We start from the raw sequence: 23390 nt of genomic DNA on the forward strand, positions 1-23390 counted from the left end.
AGTTGATTTTTGTATATGGTAAAAAATAGAGGTCTTTGTTCATTTTTCTGCACGTGGATTTCCAGGTTTTCCAGCACCAGTTATTGAAGAGAATGTTATTTCCCGAAAGTATGTCCTTGACACCTCTATCAAGTATCAGTTGACTATAGGTTTGCGGATTAATTTGGGGATTCTCTATTCTGAGCATTTTTCTGTTCCCTTTGTCCATGTGTCTCTTTTTTATACCCATAACATTTTGTTTTGGTTACTATAGCTTTGTACTGTATTTTGAAGTCACATAGTATGAAATCTCCAGCTTTGTTCTTTTTGTGCAGTATTATTTCGGCTATTTGGGTTCTTTTGTGGTTCCATATAAATTTTAGGATTGTTTATCTACTGCCATGAAGAATATCATTGGTATTTTGATAGGAATTGTATTAAATCTGTACATTTCTTTTGGTAGTATGGTATTTTAATAATATTAATTTTTCTGATCCATGGTCATAGGATGTCTTTCCATTTGTAGCTTCTTCAATTTCTTTGATCACTGTTTTGCAGTTTTCTTATACAGGTCTTTCACCTTCCTTGATTAAACTGATTCCTACATAATTTTTGGTAACTATTATCAATTAAATTGTTTTATCTCTTTTTCATATAGTTCACTATTGGGGAAGAAACACTACTAATTTTTATATATTGACTTTTTCTCCTGCAATTTTACTGAGTTAGTTTATCAGTTTTGTAACTTTTTTTGGTGGAGTCTTTATTTATATATTGACTTTTTATCCTGCAATTTTTGAGTTAGTTTATCAGTTTTGTAACTTTTTTTGGTGGAGTCTTTAGATTTTTCTATACATAAGATTACTTTGTCTGCAAGGAGAGATGGTCAGAGGACTTCTTCTTTTCCAATTTGGATTTTTTTTCATTTTTTATTTTCTTGGCTGATTACTCTGACTAAAATTCCCAGTATTATACTGTGCAGACATCCTGATTCTGGGAGGTGAGAATATATATATGTGTGTGTGTGTGTGTTTATACATATATACATATAAAGCTTGCCAGGTGACTCTACTGTGGAATAAAGTGAAGACCTGTTAGTTTATTACTGAGGTTTCTTGTATCCACAAATATGCCAAGAACTGAGACTGTCAAGGACATTTCAGAAGATCCTCAACAAATCAAAGATTTCACTAGTTATGAGGAAAGGAATCCCCATAGATTAATACATTTTGCTGCTTTTAAGGTATTTTAAAAAATAGGAAGAGGTAAATCACATCACATTCTTTTAAAAACAAAAATGTAGTAAGGCATCTATCTGTGACCATGTTAAACAACTTCCAAGTAGGAAAAGTTCCTGCTGATATAAATACCCAGGCTGGCTGTAAGTATCACATATAATTCCTGTGACATTATTTCTACACTGACTACACATTTCACTCATCATTAAGTTTCTCACTATGTCCTAGGAGGCACCAAGTCCTGCAGTGTTAGACCTTGTTTATCACCACAGTGCAACCTAGACTTGGAATGAGGAGCAAACAGTAAGTATTTAAAGTATGACGAATGACCACGGGATGAAAGAAAAGCACACAAAGCTTGAATAAGAGCTAGTGAGACAGTTTCTAGAGGTAGAGCCCAGTTACTGAGAAACAGTAACCTTGAGACCCTCCATGACCATTAGGAGATAAGGGAAAATAAAATGTAATAGAAGAAGCAGAATGTACAGTAAAAATGGGACAAAATTCATCAGTCACTGGCCTGTGGACAGAGAACACAGCGATGCTTTGTGGAAAGAGGTTTTCTTTTTTTCATCAACAAAATTTTCCACCAACAGTTGCTGATAACTAATGACACACAGATGACTGGTGAGAAACTAAACAGGAATAATAAAAGCCCAGTGATGTCATGACTGCGGGAAAAGTTCAATCAGTTCTTTAATCTCAATTGAATCACTGAATGTGAAAGTCAGGAAGTCAAAGTTAGCTCAGAGGATTTGCTCATTTCCACCGGGGCTGGTGAACTTCTGAGCTCCCCAGGGCCAATGGTCTCACTAGCTGGGTGATCGACACATTCTCAGGGATAGAGTGGGAAACAAGAATGAAGATGTATTGTACTATTGATTTCAAAGTCAATAAACCCTAAGAGGAGAACATGCGAAACTATGAATGAGAGAATTTGAGACTTTAATGTTAAAAAATTATGTTCATGTTATAATACTAATATTTAGAGTTGGAATTGAACATGGACAAGATTAATAAAACAGGTATTTTCATCCATTAAAATTTCTAACCTAGCTACTAATAAACTATATGTTAATGATTACAGATTTTTAAGAAAAATGAACAGTCAAAAAACTTCAAGGAAAGGCAATCTAATAAAACACAACCAAAAGAAAACATATGAAAAAACCAACAGACTATAATTTCTATATTGATTCCATTATTTATTTAACAATGTTTTGACAGAGTTCCTATAAATTCCTACATTTTAAAATTATACAGTGTAACTGACCACCATAAAACCCTCATTATTAATTTGTCACATTTATACACACACATATAAAGTTTCCCAGGTGATTCGACTATGGAATAAGTGAAGACCTCTCAGTTTATTACTAAGGTTTCTCGTAACAAATGGGAAGAAATGGAGATGAATAATTTTACTTCAGATACATCTGTAATACTCAATGGGTTCTCAGGATTATGAAATGTAGTCATTTGAGTTACACAATATAAGAACATAATTAAGCAATATCAGATATAACTTTGATCTCTTCTAATTCTATTGCATATATGAAGAAGGAGTTCCTGTTTGAAACTTGAAATTTTGGAATAATTTCCCAAGATGATTGTGAGGTCAAGTCTTAGGAAATCGTAGTTCTTTTGATACTCGGTACTAAAATTTCTAGTAAAAGAAAGGAAAAACAGTAGCAGGAAGTAGAATATGCTTGTACATACAAATAAAAAGACATGCACTGTGAACCCACCATAACATTGTTTTAGATCATAATGATGCTTTATGTTGAAACCTACTGGTACATCAGTATGGGTTCCACACTAGAACTGAGACTCCCCTCTACTATGAAGTGTTAAAAAGAAGGATTCCAATGGTTTTCACTCAGTATTAGCGAATGTTTCTCCAGTAAGAAAATATAAGATCTAAATATTAATACCCCAGTAAAAATATTTAATATTAAAACATGGCTTCCAATAACTCAACTGAAGCAATGACTATAGTTCACCTCAATATCACTTCTCTTTACACAAAAAGTTTTAAAAATTTAAATATGTTATGGTAGAGATGCTAGACTTCAGTTCAGAAAATACACATCAAGAATGTTAACCCTTGTCTCAAAAAGATCTTTTCCTACCTTCACATTATCTGGATGCAGCCCCCCAGGGTGCTTGTCCATGTACTGACATAAATCAGTGTGCTAAAAGAGAAAAGGAAAAACGTATTAATAACCCTCTGGCTATAACATGATAAATCAGTATCTTCCTACTTCAATGTCACCATTACCTTCTGAATAGAGCAAGTAGAAGACAAGTGGGTGGATTTTTCAGTGTTATGTAGTGGCATGCCTCCCCACCCCCTAATTTTAACCACAATTGAAACATTATTTTTCCCTCTCAGCTCTGTTTTATGTTAAATATTTCTATATATTAAAAAGAATACATGTCCATAATTTGTTAAGTGTCTTATTTCCTCTTCATTGAATATATCCTTATGCCTTAACTTAGCAAACATAATTAACCAATGCAATTATAACATCAATTATCCCATATTTTCCAAATGCAAATAAAAAATACTTATTTTATATGAGATGAAATTACAACAAATACATTCTGCTAGTAAAATTAATCACTGGATTTATCTTTATGTCAATATTCAGAAAAAATAATTTTCAGGTTTTTACAACTCCTGAATATATTTGAGCAAATATGCTTCATAACTTAACAGAAACATCTTCAAAACTAAAAATTAAGATAAATATATCCAGATCTAAGTTTAAAAGAATATTCAACATCTCATGCTGTTATTCTTTTAAATATGCGAAGCTTGATTTGTCCACAAATATATATCTTCTTCTTAATGCTTTTTCTGCTTATATTATAAACTAGATAAAATTTTTTAAAAGCATGTAGTTACTATTCACATTTTTCTTCTTTTATTGGAGTGTACTATAAGATTTATAAGATTGAAACATTTAGTCATTCTGTAAAAGCCAATGAACATGAGCATTTGTGCCCCACTATCAGGCTTGAATTACTGAGGAAGTACAAGTTTTACAATACATTCAAGAACTTTGCTGTAGTCATTTATAACAACAGTTCAGATTCCGTTATTAAGCTTTTATTGCATGCCAGGTGATAATTGCTGAGGATACAAAGCAGAAATTAGCCTTCATCATTCATCATGTACTTTTTGAGCCCGTATGTTCCAGGCACAACACTAGTCACTAAGAACATAGGAGTAAATGAAAGAGATGCAAATGGAGAAAAAATAGACATGCCACTGATTACAGTAAAGTCTGCTGTGTATTATTTTAAGAATAGTACCGGATGATGTTCAAGGGCACAGCAGGGGAAACCTAATGAGGTCTAGAGATTTCAGAAAGGTCTCTGGAAGAAGTTACTTCTAAGTAAGACATGAGTAGAGAATGAAAGAAGTTAGCCAAATGAAGGGCAAAGGCAAAGAAAATGGGTCAGAGAAAATGCTCTTAGGTATGTTCTGAGACGAAATTGCCTTTATCTTGGGCAATGCTCAAGCTTTGATTTAGCTTCTAAATCAAAGTCAAACTCCATGAGGGTAGAAACTATGATTAATTTGGAAATTATTCTCACTCTGGTCCAGGCAAAATGTCAGACAAAGAGAAAAAGAAACTAAGTACAGATGGGAATACTTTTACATATAGGATAGCACACTAAAAACAAACCTAAAATATGATTAAAATAGGTTCAATGGAATTTTCCCTGAGTAATTATATGAAAGTTTTATTTCATGCATTTAGTGAAATGAGGAATGACTCTGGACCCCAAACTGCCATTCTGTAACTTCATATTGTTAACTTCCCCATCCTTAAATAAGGATAACACCATCCTCAGAGAAGGACAAACAAAGAATGTGTGAACATTTGTTTTTGAAGCCAGTATATGATAAGTACTTTCTACTTATAGTATAATAGATAATAATCACATATACATGATGTGTTGAAATGCATATTAAAAATGTAAAATCTCAGTTTTTAAAACAAAGAAAATCAAATTCATACTGCTTCCCAAATACAAACTAAGAACAATAAATACCAAAAATCCAGAAAGTCTGAAAATAAAAGTTTTTTATACTTTTGATATTTTGTTATTTATATTGTAAATATCAATACAAAGGAATCAGATATATCAATGTAAAATCACGTTTAACAGAATTCAAGAAACATGTATTCAACATTTGCATACCTAACAATAGGATACATTATTAGAAGCAAAAATTGACAAACATGAAAGAAGAAATGGAAAATTTCACAAAATCTTGAAGGGTTTTGCTTACTCCTTTCAAAAATTAATAAATGGAATTGGCCAAAAAAGTAAAGCTATAAAGGATATAACACAATTAAATAGCATGGCCAATAAACTCAGGCTACACATGCTGTTTAAACACAAATGGCCTAGAGACAAAGAGAAAATCTCAAAAATTTCCAGAAAGCTGAAATCATACTACATCCTTTCCTCAAAACTGAATAAAATTAACATCAGAGTATATTATATTTCATCAACTCTAAAACATATAATTCTTTTCACCTTTGATATTGGAACAACAGCATTCATTTACGATTACCCAGGCAATGAATGCAATATAGTTCTTATTGCCTGTGTCTGAGCAAACTTTTTATTTTGCTCAATTTGCAGAGTTTACTCAGTGGCATGAGTCACCAACAAACAACTTAAGGACCATCTGAAGAAGAAACAGTGAAGGATGAGCCCTAATTGTTATCTGGAAACCATTTATTGAAATTTTCAGGTAAGATTTTTTTTTTTTTTTAAGTACCAGAGTTAAAACTTCTACAGCTCTTTCAATAAACAAAAAATAAAAATTCTGAATAAGAAAGCATTCAATCATAATTTAATTCAGTGATTTTTTTTAGTAGTATATAAATAAGGTTTCTTCCAACAAATGGTGTTTTAAGTTCAAAGGCAGCAGGAGGAAAATAAGAAAGACAGAAAATCAGTTGAAGAGAGAGAATGAGAAAGGGAGGAATGAATAGAAAAATATATTTTCCTAAAAATTTACAAAAAGTTAAAAAGTCTAAAAATACTTAAATCAGTAAAAAATGAAAAATAAATACACTACATTTCAAAGCAATTAAATTTGGTCAGAGCATCAATAAGAAAATTTAGACTTTTAAATGTATTTATTTTAACATAAAAATGACTAAAAATAAATAAAACAACCAATAAAGTAAAGCTAGAGAAAACAAAAGAGACAAGAAAAAAAAGAGAGAGAGAGAGAGAGAAGGGATCAATGCAGTTAACAGCAGACATTATAATAGAAAAACTAGAAAACAATAAGTTTGAACAATTAAACAAAAACACACTTCTTTGAAAAGCCTAATAAAACCAACCTTTGGCAAGTCTGATTTTTTTTTTTTAAGTGAGGAGTTTGCCAAAACATAATCATCATTAAGAATGAGAAAAATGAGGGTGGGCGTGGTGGCTTATGTCTGTAATTCCAGCACTTTGGGAGGCTGAGGCAGGCAGATCACTTGAGGTCAGAAGTTCAAGCCCAGCCTGAGCAACATGGCAAAATCCCATTTCTACTAAAAATCCAAAATAAAATTAACCAAGTGCAATGGCGAGTGCATATAATCCCAGCTACTAGGGAGACTGAGGCAGGAGAATCGCTTGAACACGAGACACGGAGGTTGCAGTGAGCCGTGATCAAGCCACTGCACTGCAGCCTGGGAGACAGAGTGAGACTATGTCTCAAAAAAAAAAAAAGAAAAGGAAAGGAAAGAAAATAAAAGGTGACAACTAAAAATGTGAAGATTTTAAAATACAGCAATGTACATCTTTAAACCAGTACATTTGATATCTAGAAAAAAAAAATGTTTTTCTAAATAAAACATAAGTTACAAAATTTGTAAGAGATAGGAAAGGCTATAACTAAAAAGGTACTGAATTCAGACAGTTTTAATTAAAAATGCTCTGAATCTTCAAATAACATATACGAGTTATTCCAGAGTACAGAAAAAGATAAGAATGCTTCCTACTCCTTCTTTAAAACACAATGTCAAACCAGGCAAGGACAAGAAAGGGATGGAGGGAACTAAAACAATCTCTCTATGATCACAGTCACAGATGTATATATTCTAAAAATAATAACAGTAGGTGCTAAAATTCAATATGGCATTAAAAAACTAACACATCAAGACCAAACAAGGCTAATCTTAGAAATGAGAAATAGTTCAATATAAAAACATGTTAATATGATCCTCTAAAATTAACAAATTAAAGAAGTGAAATAGTGGTAGCTACAAAAGAACATTTATGGTATTATATATATGGCATGTATTTATAGAATGCCAACTTTGCATAAATAAGACGAACTCTACACTCACAGAGCTAACATCCTGTGTATATTATATGTTTGTGAATTATCTTAAACCTTTCTAAGAATAAAGTATTCAAGCTTCTTGTTTAAAAATGAAACAACAAAACTATGGAAATACACTAAGACTGAAGAAAAAAAATCCTGATCCTCCAAGTCCAATGACATTAGCATCAAGAATTGCAGGAAAAAGATCATCTCCAGAAATGAGATCTGGGAAAACTTAAAGACTTTTCCAAACCTTTAAAATTTAAGTTTTTTTTTTAGATGTAGGGCATGGAAATGTGGTATGTGTATGTGTACATATTACATATATCCTTAGCTGTATAACCTTCAGCAGGTTACATAATCTCTATAAATCAGGATTACGTAACTTTGAGCAGGTTACATAACCTCTGTAATGAGGATAATCCTAGTTCAATTTTCATATTAACCTCATATGGTCATTGTGAAAATTAACTGGTAAATATCCATAACAGTTTCAGAACATTGCCCAGCACATTGCGGATACCATAGGTGGTGATGATTCATGATGATGATGATGGTGATTTTCTGTAGTGTGTTTAGAGGTAGGGAAGTAGGGAAGAATTGTTGGAAGGGATTGCAATAAAAACAGGAATGATACATACAGTCAAAAGTTCCCCCGGAACTTCTAGGAGCTGCATTTAATCTTTACATATGTGTTCTTCCTATGTGCATGCCCAGAAATTCCCATTCCCATGCCACCACTCTCTATACACAATCACTGAAACTACATCCAGTATCGTATCACTAACCTCAGAGTGCTCTGAGTGATTAGAGGCAAGAACATGGAGAATCTCGTATGGAAGAAGGAACAAGAGATAGTACAACGTCACATTTTGCACCTTAAAATTGATGTTTCACAAACGTCTATTTTACTTAAACTAAAAGCAGTTTGTTTTCCCTCTCTCTCTTTAAATACATAGTACTGTGCCAGGGACTGCATTACATGTGCCTGAATTACAAATTTCATTATATTGTACATATCTTTTTTTCTTTATACATTCTTTCCTTAGTTTTACTCATTGGATTATGTGACCCTTATGATTTGCACTTATCCAGAAATACAGAACTACACTTAAGAATGATGCCAAAAGGCACTTCTGGGCACAAAAGTTCTGAACAGAACACCCACCACTATGGCATATGACCAACAGATCGCTCTTCTATGATGACATACTAATAAGCTCAGATGCATCTGGCTTGATCTCTGGCTATTTCTTATTCTAATACCAAGAGGACCACCTATAGAGTAGACCCCTGGTGACTACACATACCAAAAAGATTGCTTCTCTCCAATCTCTACCATGGCTATGGGCTAACATCTCATCTTTCCCTCACTATATTATGCCTCGCTTCTTCTTCTCACACTTTCCCCTTTACTGCATCACCATTGCTATGCCTTAGGATAATGTTACCAGATATACTTGTGCCTGACAAGGTTACACTGAATGGCTTCCATGAAGTGGGTAGTTTTAAAGGAAGCTACCAAGTGTGGCTAGACTTAGAAACCAAGCCGAAGACAGAGTGAGTGCAGAAAGAGGCTCTGAAGGCTCAAGCCCCACACGAACATATATTCCTTTCAAAATCAGTACCCTCTGGGAGGCTGAGGTGGGCAGATCACGAGCTCAGGAGATAGAGACCATCCTGGCTAACACAGTGAAAACCTATCTCTACTAAAAATACAAAAAATTAGCCAGGTGTGGTGGTGCATGTCTGTAGTCCCAGCTAATTGGCTGGCTGAGGCAGGAGAACTACTTGAACCCAAAAGGCAGAGGTTGCAGTGAGCTGAGATCGTACCACTGCACTCCAGCCTGGGTGACAGAGCAAGACCAAAAAAAAAAAAAAGTCAGCATCCTCTTTCCCTGCTGTTGAATACCCATCAGGTAGCATTTATCTGGTTATTTACATAGGTGGAGGACTAACTCCAGGGGAAGGAACACAAGGAGGGTATCTGAAATCATAACCCTCTGGAGGTGAAATGTTTTCTGTAAAAGCGTTTATGAGGTTTAGACTGTGGGTTTCTCATATTGATTTGATTTCTCTGTGGCTGGATCAATTTAAAAAGCAAGAGAAAAATATCCCCTTGTAAAAAGACAGAACACAGACGACAGAAAATTGAAAAGACATTTTACTTGTAGGCATTTTCACAGTTGAGTCTCAGTTAATTGCAGTCATATGCAGATCTGAGAACTATACTGACTCATCTTAGTCATGTGCTGCAACAACAGCCATGAGGCTCAAAAGGAAAGACACGGAAGTAAACTAGAAAGATTAATTATGTATATAATGACCATTTTAAAACAGGCGTGAGGGGAGAACTGCCCTTCTTAAAAGAGGAGGACAGAGAGGTCAGATCAAAGAAAAGGTAAAAAACAAGCTAGAAAACAACACTCACCTTTGCATATTTTCCTCTCTCCATCCCTTACCCTGTTTTGAATCTGACCTTAGGTCAACGGAAAGAAGCAATATCCCTCCATGTAAAGCCACTGGTAAGAAAGCTATTAGAAACTCAGATCACCTCTTGGACATGAAATTTTGCCGTTTCCAGGGCAGAAACAAGTATAGGAGAATTGTTAATAGACTTCCTCTTTCAGTAAGTGCTTATGTTTCTCTTTACCTAACTTATTATTCATGAAGTGAGGTTTTCTAATTGTTGACTCTTCAAATGATCAGACCTCCTATTTATGAGATACCAAGTTCCTCAGAGAAATTCTGCTTTTGCATTAGCCTTGGCTTTCAAACTAGACTTTTCCCTTCAAGCAAAAATCCAAATAAAGCCCCTTCCTGAACACATGCATTTGTTTCCATTCTCCTATAATGTCAAACCTGGTGTACACAATATTTGTAAGCTAATTTCGATGTTCTTCAGGAGCACTGCCAAAATGTGACATTGAAATAGCATAGCCCTAGTTTTTGCATCTAGGCTAAAAATAAGGAAGCCATTCCATGGAGATGACCAACAGAAACCCTCTGTTGAAAGTTACATTAAACACAGACTCTATATCCTTAAACTTCTGTTTCATTTAATTTTCTGTTTGACAGTGAGAGGACAGTCAATATACTCAAGCTTTGTATAGATTTGATAACATACACATAAATGAAAATAGTTTCACTGGCATAAGGATACAGAAAGACTACAAAAAATAGTTCTGAATTTAATCTTAAATAGGTAGGCATAGTTTATGTGTAAACACCAAATTTCAGTTATATTTTCTTTTCAAATTGATGAAAACTTTAAGTGAACATATTGTTTTAAAAATGGGTATGTTACAAACTAGTCAATACAGTGCAAAATGGAAGCATAAAAATTCCCTGATTGATCTCTGCTTGTTTAAGAAGCTCCCTGGGGTCCACATACCATCTGATGATAGACACCCCAACCTCTTCCAGGTGAATGAACTCATTATGAAAACCTTTAAGCCACCCTTTCAATGGTAAGAGGAAATATCAGAAATTCACAATTTTCTGAAGAAAAAGGGCAATAATTTCTACTCTTCTGTGGTACCCGATGTGGTCTCAAAATTTATGGCAATGACAGTAATTATTAGTGTGGCCAAGGAAGCAAGGGTGGATGCCTTGATGCTTATTTTCCCACCGGTTAATGTCATCTTCATGACCAGTGTCCCATGTCTGAGATACAGTGCACACACCACACACATTTCACTACAACCACACTTAAAGGTAGTTCTGAATTTTGAAATAACTTACTATCCTTTCATTAATAGTTTTTAAACTATTTCACTTGTACCTTATTACAGTCATGTAATTTATTGGGAAATTGTTACTGCTAGAGGCAACTGAAGAAAATTTACAGAAGTTGAACCCTCCTTTCTTCTATAGCAATCAATGCCATTTTCCTCTAGGTATAATCTCTATTTTATTCAGCCTACATTGCTGTAAGAATTAAAACATCAAATTACTGAGCAGTTAGGTTCAAACTGGTCTTACATGCAATCCACAAGATTAGACAGACTTTGAAATTGCATTTTTCCCTGTTATGCTTTAGAGTACTTACCTACTTCACTTCCAAATTATAATTAATAAAATTATAATGTGAGTTCCAACACATGAAAATCATTCATTAATGAGATAAAAGGAAAAGGAAACTTCAACCAACTTATCCTTTAAAATGAAATCACAGGCATTCACTGTGTTTAACAGAGGAAGTTTGTACCCACTATACATTATATATCAAAGGGGCTCTATCTACTTACCTACCTACCTACCTACCTACCTACCTACCTACCTATTGAGACAGGGTCTCTCTCTGTCACCCACGCTGGAGTGCAGTGGTGTGATCATAGCTCATCATAACTTCACAGTCCTAGACTCAAGGGATCTTCCCTCTTTAGCTTCCCAAATAGCTAGGACTACAGGCATGTGCCACTACATCTGACTAATTTTCTTATTTTTTACAGAGACGGGCTCTCACTATGTTGTCCAGGCTGGTCTCGAACTCCTGGCCTCAGGCGATCCTTCCACCTTGGCCTCCCAAAGCACTAGGATGACAGGCTTGAGCCATCATGCCAGGCCTAGAGGGGTCCATTTTTAAAACAGTGATTAAAAAACAAAACATTGCAAGCATTTTATCAAATGTTATTCAGGTTTAATGCTATCTTAAAATTCCATATCATCTTTAACAACAAAAACAAGCCATTCATGAACCAGTACGAAAGTGCTGTCTCTCTACTCTGAAGACAAGATTATAATTACAACTAGATTATTATGCCTCAAGTTACATCATAAGACATGGTATGATGATAGAGACAACATGGTCTTCAAACTATTTCATCATCAAACAATCAGGTATGTTATTCTCAAGTATTCCACTGTTCCTGTATAGACTGATTTGACATATTACAACGCCTATTTATGTTTTCTTTTATTTTTACCTGGTTTTAAGCCATTTAGGAAATGTTTAAAATTCTACCAGTATACCACATACATATTCCCTAAAGAGGGTAAAAGTAGTTATCGTGCATATTATTTTATACATAAAAATCCTCTCATAGCAATCATAGTGCAATAGTTTAAGCCTAATTAAATTAGCCATTTCTTTTTAGTCATATCATGTATTCTCTTTCTTCTTTTCGGTCATAATAAACCTGTACGTGTCTTAGACGTCCCATAATTCTGCCTAAATGATTTCAGCTGTCATTTCTGAATCCAAAACATATGGGCAGCCTGGGGCTGGTGACTGGAACAGGAAGCATTTCCAAATGCATTCCCATCATGTAAATCAGCAACCTGAAAAATCCCTTCCATTTAAAAACAAAACAAAACTTACTATTTGGCTTCTGGCAATGACATCATGGATAGACAGATTATATAGCTCTGTCCAGGCAGTAAGACTGTTGCAAGCCATTCTTCTCTAATAAAAGGAATGCAGGTATTCATGCTTTAATAGTTCAAGTGCCTGAAGTGGTTTCAATCTTGTAGGAGCTAATTCTTAAATCCAAATATATTTCTATATCCATATAATTTACCTCATAAAACTTATGAGGTATAAATGATTTTCTTTTTGTAAACTAAATAAACTCAGTGTATAGTTTTGGGATGTTTCAAAAAATTAAGAAAAATTTGCTAGAAGTAATCCATTCTACAGAACCATATGCTATTCCAGCATTAGAAGAATGTGTAAAATGTGCTCTCTTCAAATAGTGGAGGAAAGGGTTAAGCAGTATGATTTATATGCCCTCTGGCAAACCACTCACAAGCCTAAATCATGTAAGAAATTTTAATGGAGTCAAACAGTCACTTGAAAAGGACATTCATGCTATTTTGAAGCCAAGCTGATTTTTCAGAGGAATGAGAATGAAATGCTGTGATCACTGAATATGCTCAAGCATTGTTTAAAAAGGAAGAAAAAAACAGGCTGACAAAGTGGGCCACACAAAATATTCTGGAGTCCAAGTCAGAGAAGAAAGCAAGAAAAAAGGAACTGAAATAGTACTCAGGAATATCTTAACTCTCAACACTTTCTGGAGCCACTCTGATAGGAATATGGAAGATCTCAAAATCACAGGGTGAAAGCAACATGAATGAACAGAGTTAGAAACAAAGAACTAATGGAAGAGAGAACAGATAAAGGGAAGGAAGACAGACGAATCAAACACAGCCATCCTGAAATAACTTCTGCTGAATACAGGGGTGAATAATGGAGTCTTTTTAAAAATAATATTGGTTCCGCTGGGCGCGGTGGCTCAAGCCTGTAATCCCAGCACTTTGGGAGGCCGAGACAGGCGGATCACAAGGTCAGAAGATCGAGACCATCCTGGCTAACACGGTGAAACCCCGTCTCTACTAAAAAATACAAAAAACTAGCCGGGCAAGGTGGCGGGTGCCTGTAGTCCCAGCTACTCAGGAGGCTGAGGCAGGAGAATGGCGTAAACCCAGGAGGTGGAGCTTGCAGTGAGCTGAGATCTGGCCACTACGCTCCAGCCCGGGCGTCAGAGCGAGAATCCGTCTCAAAAAAAACAAAACAAAACAAACAAACAAACAAAAATAATAATAATAATAATATTGGTTCTAAAAGGTCCTAAATGTATGACTCAGGAAACTGAACCATATTGTAATGAGCTTCAGGTACCTGCTACTTTTAATTTTTTTTTCTTTTTTTTTTTTTTAAGATGGAGTCTTGCTCTGTCACCAGGCTGGAGTGCAGTGGTGCTATCTCAGTTCACTGAGCAACCTCTGCCTTCCAGGTTCAAGTGATTCTTCTGCCTCAGCCTCTCGAGTAGCTGGGAATACAGGCATGAGCCACCACATCCAGCTAATTTTTGTATTTTTAGTAGAGACGGGGTTTCACCATGCTGGCCAGGAGAGTCTTAATCTCTTGACCTCACGATCTGCCCGCCTCAGCCTCCCAAAGTGCTGGGATTACAGGTGTGAGCCATCACACCTGGCCTACTTTTAATTTTCAAAACAGTAATTCTGGAACACATAATCAAAAATAAAATATTAAACAATTTGCTAATCTGGTCACTCCATTTTTTGGCATGACAATGAAAAATCAGTATTTTCAAACTCTTATAATAAGTGAAGTATTTTAAAATGTATAAAGATGAATAAGAAAGTATTCACAATTTAGGAGTTTACTTATGACTATGAGGAAAGGAATAATGGCAATCAAATAAATGACAATATATAATCTTCCTCTTCTTAATTAAAAATGAAGCATTTATAACTTTGTTCATATAATTTGACCCAGTGGTAACAATTTTAGGGAGACTTACTCCAAGAGAAAATTCAGAAGAATGTATTAGAAGCAATGTTATTAAGATTTTACAATGCAAAATACAGAGGAACTCTTAAACATGGTCATGAATATCTGATTACTTATGGGGCAAAAGTTGTGAGATAGACTCCAAGACTGTCAAGGCAAACTAAAAATCTCTCAAATGGGAGAAATAGTTTGAAAAACAAATTTATGTTACAAATAGAGTATATCTAAATCTTCCTGGCTAGATGTATATTATACACAATGTAGAATAACAATGCTTTCAGAAAAAGTAATGGTAAACAATGAAGTATATGAACTATCTGTTTGGTACATATGACGAAAGAGGCAAGTTATATTACTATTCTTATGGCTGGCCTGAAGCACAGCATTTTTAGGTAAGATCTCTGTGATTTAAGTAAAATCGTATTCTAAAATTATTTCAATATCGTGTATATGAAGGGGCAAAGTAATTAGGTTTCTCAAACTCAATGAGAAAAGGATCACGCCAACATTATTTTTAAAAATTCAAGTTATCTAGAGAGTATGATGCTCTGAAACATGAGAAAATGAATAGTAGTAAAATATACTGTTAAGAATCCACAAAATTGGAAAACATTTGTTCCAAGTAGCTCTCTTAACAGTAAACAAAAACCAAAAATCCCTCAGATACAGCTGGGGAAAAAAACTCACGAATTCTTCTATCTGGAGTACTGCCAAAAGTTAAAATGGAGTAGAAATTCCAAACTATTTGTCAGTACCTATGAGCAAAATTCAAATTCCTGACTTGTCTGTCAAATGAAAAAAATAACCAACGATCAACTCATCACTCTTTATCTTCTTTTCTACTACTAGCTTTGCTCAATCTGTGGATAAAAAAAAAATGTACTTAATCTCTTGCTGTGCATGGGTATGAAATTAAAGATACTCTGGAAAAAAAGAATTTTTTTTTCAATCATTGGACACTTGCAAACTTTCAAAAATAGTAACTTTCTCAGGACATTGATATATTTGGCAAACATCACTGATGTTTTGAATAAAAATCCTGAAACTTCAAGCAGCAAAGACCAACATCATTGCTCCTCATATGTTTTACACTTTTATGCCAAAATCTTGTTGGGTAGTCAGTGAATCAGAGCTAAAAATATCCCTTCATTCTCTTGACTTGGTGAGATTTGCCATTAGAAGGTTACTTAAAAAAGATTTCAAGGGAAAGAACAAAATCTCCTCTAGTCTGTTTGGGATGAATTCAGGTAATGGTTTCCCAATGCGAGGGCTAAAAATACCATTTGAAAGTCAGTCTTAGCAAAATGTTAAAAGAAGTTATTGGTGCTCCAATTTGAATCAATTACCAAAAATCACCTGAGAAAATTACATTTAAGAGTTTTGGGTAAAATATCTTTCAATATTTACTTCAAAACAAATTAGTAGGCTTGGCATGTAATTATCATAATCAACATATGAAGTTTCTTGAAATGATTTTTATCAAGGAAAACACAGTAGAAATCCTATTTGGCAAAAAAAGACAACATACTTGTGCTCAACCCTTGATATTGTGACAAAAAGGCTGGCGTTAAGCAAACCGACTCAGTGCCCTTATAGAGAAGACACGTGGTTTTTAAATATTAAAAAGCCAGATTCAACAGCTTAATAAAATCTGTTAAAATAATCATTGATGGAATTTAATAATTTTAAATTTATCCAAAAACTATTTATTTATTTCTTCTAAAGAAAAATGAGATATATGTACAGAATGTGCAGGTTTGTTCCATAGGTATACGTATGCCATTGTGGTTTGCTGCACCTACTGACCCATACTCTAAGTTCCCTCCCCCAACCCTCCACCGCGAAAAGGCCCTGGTGTGTTTTGTTCCCCTCTCTGTGTACATGTGTTCTCAATGTTCAACTCCCACTCATGAGTGAGAACATGCAGTATTTGATTTTCTGTTCCTGTGTTTGCTGAGGATGATGGCTTCCAGTTTCATCCATGTCCCTGCAAAGGACATTATCTCATTACTTTTTATGGCTGCATAGCCTTCCATGGTGTATATGTGCTACATTTTCTTTATCCAGTCTATCATTGATAGGCATTTGGGTTGCTTCCCTGTCTTTGCTATTGTAAATAGTGCTGCAATAAACATATGTATTCATGTGTCTTTATAGTAGAATGATTTATAATCCTTTGGGTATATACCCAGTAATGGGATTGCTGGGTCAAATGGTACTTCTGGTTCTAGATCCCTGAGAAATCGCTAAATCACTGTCTTCCATAAAGGCTGACAATCCCACCAACAAGTAAAAGCATTCCTATTTCTCCACGGCCTCGCCACCATCTATTGTTTCCTGACTTTTTAATAAGTGCCATTCTGACTGGCGTGAGATGGTATCTCATTGTGATTTTGATTTGCATTTCTCTGATGATCAGTAATGTTGAGATTTTTTTCCTATGTTTGTTGGCCATGTAAATGTCTTCTTACGAGAAGCGTCTGTTCATATCTTTTGCCCACTTTTTTGGGAGGGTTGTTTGTCTTTTTATTGTAAATATGTTTAAGTTCCTTGTAAATTCTGGATATTAGACCTTTGTCAGATGGGTAGCTTGCAAAAAGTTTCTCCTATTCTGTAGGTTGCCTGTTCATTCTGATGACAGTTTCTTTTGCTGTGCAGAAGCTCTTAAGTTTAATTAGCTCCCATTTGTCAATTTTGGCTTTTGTTGCAATTGTTTTTGGGTTTTTTGTCATGATGTCTTTGCCCATGCCTATGTACTGGATAGTATAGCCTAGGTTTTCCTCTAGGGTTTTCATGACTTGGGATTTTACATTTAAGTCTTTAATCCATCTTGAGCTAAATTTTGTATAAGGTGTAAGGAAGGGTTCCAGTTTCTGTTTTCTGTATATAGCTAGCCAGTTGTCCCAGCACCATTTACTAAATAGGAAATCCTTTCCCCATTGCTTGTTTTTGTCAGGTTTGTCGAAGATCAGATAGTTGTAGACGTGTGGTGTTATTTCTGAGATCTATGTTCTGCTCCATTGATCTATATGTCTGTTTTGGTACCACTACCATGCTGTTTTGGTTACTGTAACCCTGTAGTATAGTCTAAAGTCAAGTAGCGTGATGCCTCCAGCTTTGTTCTTTTTGCTTAAGATTGTCCTGGCTAAACAAGAGTGTTCTTTGATTCCATATGAAATTTAAAATAGTTTTATTCTAATACTGTGAAGAATGTCAATGGTAGCTTTTAATGAGCATAGCACTGAATCTATAAATTACTTTGGGCAGTATTTTCATGATACTGATTCTTCCTATCAATGAGCATGGAATGTTTTTCCATTTGTTTGTGTCCTTTCTTATTTCCTTGAGCAGTGGTTTGTAGTTCCCCTTGAAGAGGTTCTTCAAATCCCTTGTTAGCTGCATTCCTAGGTATTTTATTCTCTTTCTAGTAATTGTGAATGAGTGTTCATTCATGATTTGGCTCTCTGCTTGCCTATTGTTGGTGTAAAGGAGTGCTTGTGATTTTTGAACATTGATTTTGTATCCTGAGACTTTGCTGAAGTTGCCTTTCAGTTTAAGAAGTTTTTGGGCAGAGATGATGGGGTTTTCTAAATACAAAACCATGTCATCTGCAAACAGAGATAACTTGACTTCCTCTCTTCCTATTTGAATACCCTTTCTTTCTTTCTCTTGCCTGACTGCCCTGGCCAGAAATTCCAATACTATGTTGAATAGGAGTGGTGAGAGAGGGCACCCTTGCCTTGTGCCAATTTTCAAAGGGAACGCTTCCAGCTTTTGCCCATTCAATATGATATTGGCTATGGGTATGTCATAAATAGCTCTTACTATTTTGAGATATGTTCTATCAATACCTAGTCTATTGAGAGTTTTAACTTGAAAGAATATTGAATTTTATCAAAGGCCTTTTCTGCATCTATTGAGATAATCATGTGGTTTTTGTCACTGGTTCTGATTATATGATGGATTGTGTTTATTGATTTGCATATGTTAAGTCAGACTTGCATCCCAGGGATGAAGCCGATTTGAGTGTGGTGGATAAAATTTTTGATGTGCTACTGGATTTGGTTTGCCAGTTTTATTGAGGATTTTTGCATTGATGTTCATCAGGGATATTAGCCTGAAGTTTTCTGTGTTTGTGGTGTATCCTTCCAGTTTTGTCATCAGGCTGATTCTGGCTTCATAAAATGAGTTAAGGAATCCTTCTTTTTCAATTGTTTGGAATAATTTCAAAAGGAATGGTACTAGCTCCTCTTTGTATTTCTGGTAGAATTCAGGTGTGAATCCACCTGGTCCTGGGCTTTGCTTGTTTACTGCCTCAATTTCAGAACTTGTTACTGGTCTATGCAAGGATTCGATGTCTTCCTGGTTTAGTCTTGCTAGGGTATATGCATCCAGGGATTTATCCATTTCTTCTAGATTTTCCATTTCTTATACATTTTCTAAGTTTATTTGCGTAGAGGTGTTTATAGTATTCTCTCATGGTAGTCTGTATTTCTGTGGGGTCAGTGGTGATATCCCCTTTATCATTTTTTATTATGACTATTTGATTCTTCTCTCTCTTCTTCTTTATTAGTCTAGCTAGTGGTCTGTTTTGTTAATTTCTTCAAAACACCAACTCCTGGATTCATTGATTTTTTGGAGGTTTTTTTGTGTGTCTCTATCTCCTTCATTTCTTCTCTGATCTTAGTTATTTCTTGTCTTCTGCTAGCTTTTGGATACGTTTGCTATTGCCTCTCTAGCTCTTTTAATTGTGATGTTAGGGTGTCAATTTGAAATTTTTCTAGCTTTCTGATGCGAGTATTTAGTGCTATAAATTTCCCTCTCAAGACTGGTTTAGCTGTGTTCCAGACATTCTGGTACATTGTTTCTTTGTTCTCACTGGTTTCAAAGAACTTCTTGATTTCTGCCTTAATTTTATTATTTACCCAGGAGTCATTCAGGAAGCAGATTGTTCAATTTCCAGGAAATTGTGTGGTTTTGAGTGAGTTTCTTAATCCTGAGTTCTAATTTGATTGCACTGTGGTCTGAGAGACTGTTATGATTTCAGTCCTTTTGCATTTGCTGGGGAGTGATTTACTTCCAATTATTTGGTTGATTCTAGAATAAGTGCCACGTGGCACTGAGAAGAATGTACATTCTATTGATTTGGGGTAGAGAGTTCTGTAGATATCTACTAGGTCTGCTTGATCCAGAGCTAAGTTCAAGTCCTGAATATCCTTGTTAATTTTCTGTCTCACTGATCTAATATTGACAATGGGTGTTAAAGTTTCCCACTACTATTTTGTGGGAGTGTAAGTCTCCTTTTAGGTATCTAAGAACTTGTTTTATGAATCTGGGTACTCCTGTATTAGGCACATATATATTTAGAACAGTTAGCTGTTCTTTTTGAGTTGTTCCCTTTACCATTATGTAATGCTCTTCTTTGTCTTCTTTGATCTTTGTTGGTTTAAAGTCTATTTTGTCAGAGACTAGGACTGCAACCCCTGCTTTTTTTTTTTTTTGGCTTTCCATTTGCTTGGTAAATTTCCTCCATCCCTTTATTTTGAGTCTATGTGTGCCTTTGCACATGAGATGGGTCTCCTGAATACAGCACACTGATGGGTCTTGATTCCTTATCCAATTTGCCAGTCTGTGTCTTTTAATTGAGGTGTTTAGCCCATTTACATTTAAGATTAGTAATGTTATATGTGAATTTGATCCTGTCATCATGCTGCTATTTGGTTATTTTGCACACTAGTTGATGCTGTTTCTTCGTAGTGTCATTGGTCTTTATATTTTGGTGTGTTCTTGCAGTGGCTGGTACTGGTTTTTCCTTTCCATATTGAGTGCTTCTTTTGGGAGCTCCTGCAGGGCATACCTGGTGTAAAAAAAAATCCCTCAGCATTTGCTTGTCTGGAAAGGATTTTATTTCTTCTTTGCTTATGAAGCTTAGTCTGGTTGGATATGAAATTGTGGGTTGGAAATTATTTTCTTTAAGAATATTGAATATTGGCCCCCAATCTCTTCTGGTTGGTAGAGTTTCTGCTGAAAGTTCTGCTGTTAGTCTTATGGGCTTCCCTTTATAGATGACCTGGCCTTTCTCCCTGGCTGCCCTTAATAGTTTTTCCTTCATTTCTACCTTGGAGAATCTGATTATGTGTCCTGGGGTTGATCTTCTCGTGGAGTATCTTAATGGTGTTTTACCTTAATGGTGTTTTCTGTATTTCCTGAATTTGTATGCTGGCCTGTCTTGCTGGGTTGGGGAGGTTCTTCTGGATAATATCCTGAAGTGTGTTTTCCCACTTGTTTCCATTCTCCCCATCCCCTTCTGGTACTCCAATCAATTATAGGTTTGGTATTTTTATGAAGCTCCATATTTCTTAGAGGCTTTTTTCATTCATTTTTATTCTTTTTTCTCTATTCTTGTCTGCATGTCTTATTTCAGTAAGGTGGTCTTCAAACTCTGATATCCTTTCTTCGTTCTGCTTGGTCTATTCAGCTATTGATACTCTGTATGCTTCACGAAGTTCTTGTGCTGTGTTTTTCAGCTCCATCAGATCGTTTATGTTCCTCTCTAATTGGGTTATTTTAGTTAGCAATTCTTCTAACCTTTTATCAAGGTTCTCAGCATTCTTTGCATTAGGTTAGAACATGCTCCTTTAGTTTACCGTAGTTTTTTATTACCTATCTTCTGAAGCCTACTTCTGTCAGTTCGTTCATTTGCTCCTCCTCCCAGTTCTGTGTCCTTGATGGAGAGACTTTGCAATCATTTGGAGGAGAGGAGGTCCTCTGGCCTTTTGGGTTTTTAGCATTTTTTCATTGATTCTTTCTCATCTTCACAAGTTTGTCTAGTTTTCATCTTCAAGGCTGCTGAAACTTGAATGGGGTTTTTGTGTAGGTCTTTTTGTTGCTGTTGTTGATGCTGCTGTCGCTTTCTGCTTGTTGATGCTGCTGTCGCTTTCTGCTTGTTCTTCTTTCAGTAGTCATCTCTCTCTTCTGTAGGGCTGCCACGGTTTGCTAGGGGTTCACTTCAGGTCCTATTCATCTGATTCGCTCCCGTCCCTGGAGATGTCACTCAAGGAGGCTGCAGAGCAGCAAGTTGGTTGCCTGCTCCTTCTTCTGTGACCTCTATCTTAGAGGGGCACCAAACTGATGCCAGTAGGACCACTCCTGTAGAGGGTGTCTGACTACCCCTGTTGGATGGTCTCACCCAGTTGGGTGGCATGGGTAACAGGAACTATTTAAGGAAGCACTTTGTCCTTTGGTGGAGGGGGTATGTTTTGCTGTGGGAAAACCCACTAATCTCGGCTGCCTGTATTCCTCAGAACTACCAGGAGGAAAGGCTAAATCTGCTGGTCTGCAGAGACTGCTGCGGTCATTCCTCCCCCTAGGGTTTCAGGCCCAGGGAGATCCGAATTCTGTTCCTGAGCCTCTGGTTGGAGTTGCTGGAGATCCTGCAGGGAAGCCCCGTCCACTGAGGAAGGATGGGTTAGCTTAGGCCTGAAGAAGCACTATGGCCGCAGACTGCCACAGGTGGTAGGTTTGGCTGTCAGGACAAGTCTTGGGACCAAGCTGTTCAGCCTCCCTGCTTCCAGCAGGGGAAAACTGCAGCCTGGAGCTATAGAAATGAGAGCCGCCCTTCCCTGGCCAGGGTGCTTAGCATGTTTGGCAGTTGTGAGTCCCAGTGCTGGCTGCTGCCCCTCCCCTAAGGAGCTCAAATGGCTTAGACAGCAGGCAGCTGCAGCCAGTGTTGGTTGCCCCTCCCCATGGGAGTCTGATAGGCTTAAGCAGATTCCAACTGAGAGGCTGTAAGAATCTGTTTGTTCCAGAGTTGGGATGCTAGGCCCTGGTGGCATGGGTTCACAAGCGGGATCTTCCAATTGGTGGGTTGCACAGTTCTGTGGAAAAAGCACAGTTTCCCCAGCTGGGTAGTGTGCCACTCACAGTCTCCCTTCGCTGGGGAGTGGGGGCTCCTCTTCCCCGTGTTGCTTTCAGGTGGGCCACCACACCACACTGTTCTTCCTTCTCTCGATGGGTAACGCCCACCTTCTTGTCAATTTTTTTTTTTTTTTTACAATAGCAGTGACTTATTTATTTTTTATTATTATACTTTAAGTTCTAGGGCACATGTGCACAACGTGCAGGTTTGTTACATAGGTATACATGTGTCATGTTGGTTTGCTGCACCCATCAACTCTTCATTTACGTTAGGAACAGAATAGAGGCCTCAGAAATAACACCACACATCTACAACCATCTGATCTTTGACAAACCTTCTCGTCAATTTTGATGAGGGAATCTGGATACTGTGGCTGCCAGGGAAGGATTCACACACTTATTATGGTTTTTCTGATGGGAGCCTCCAATCACTGCAGCTTCTAGTAGGCCATCTTGGCCTCTCCCCACTATCCAGAATTTTAAATGACATCAAAGATGAGCATGGATTTTTTTTGTTAATGATACAAAGAGTGTGTAAATTTTTAAATGTGAATAAACAATACATAACTGCATTTAATGAGATGGAATGATGACAACACTAACTAGTATGGATATAAAAGGTTAAAAAAAACAGTGTTGT

General features: G+C 36.1%; 1 protein-coding gene across 3 annotated transcripts in view; it reads right to left on the reverse strand.

Moving 5' to 3' along the window:
- Positions 1-23390, reverse strand: part of CDK14 (cyclin dependent kinase 14) — a 606291-nt gene that overhangs the window by 308328 nt on the left and 274573 nt on the right. For all 3 annotated transcript variants that reach the window (XM_023226593.3, XM_023226594.2, XM_023226596.2), the window contains one exon: positions 3350-3412. In XM_023226593.3, coding sequence (XP_023082361.1) covers positions 3350-3412 — 63 coding nt within the window. The remainder of the gene's footprint in view (positions 1-3349; positions 3413-23390) is intronic.

Source organism: Piliocolobus tephrosceles, chromosome 8 (genome assembly GCF_002776525.5).
Source record: "Piliocolobus tephrosceles isolate RC106 chromosome 8, ASM277652v3, whole genome shotgun sequence".
Taxonomy (NCBI): Eukaryota; Metazoa; Chordata; class Mammalia; order Primates; family Cercopithecidae; genus Piliocolobus; species Piliocolobus tephrosceles.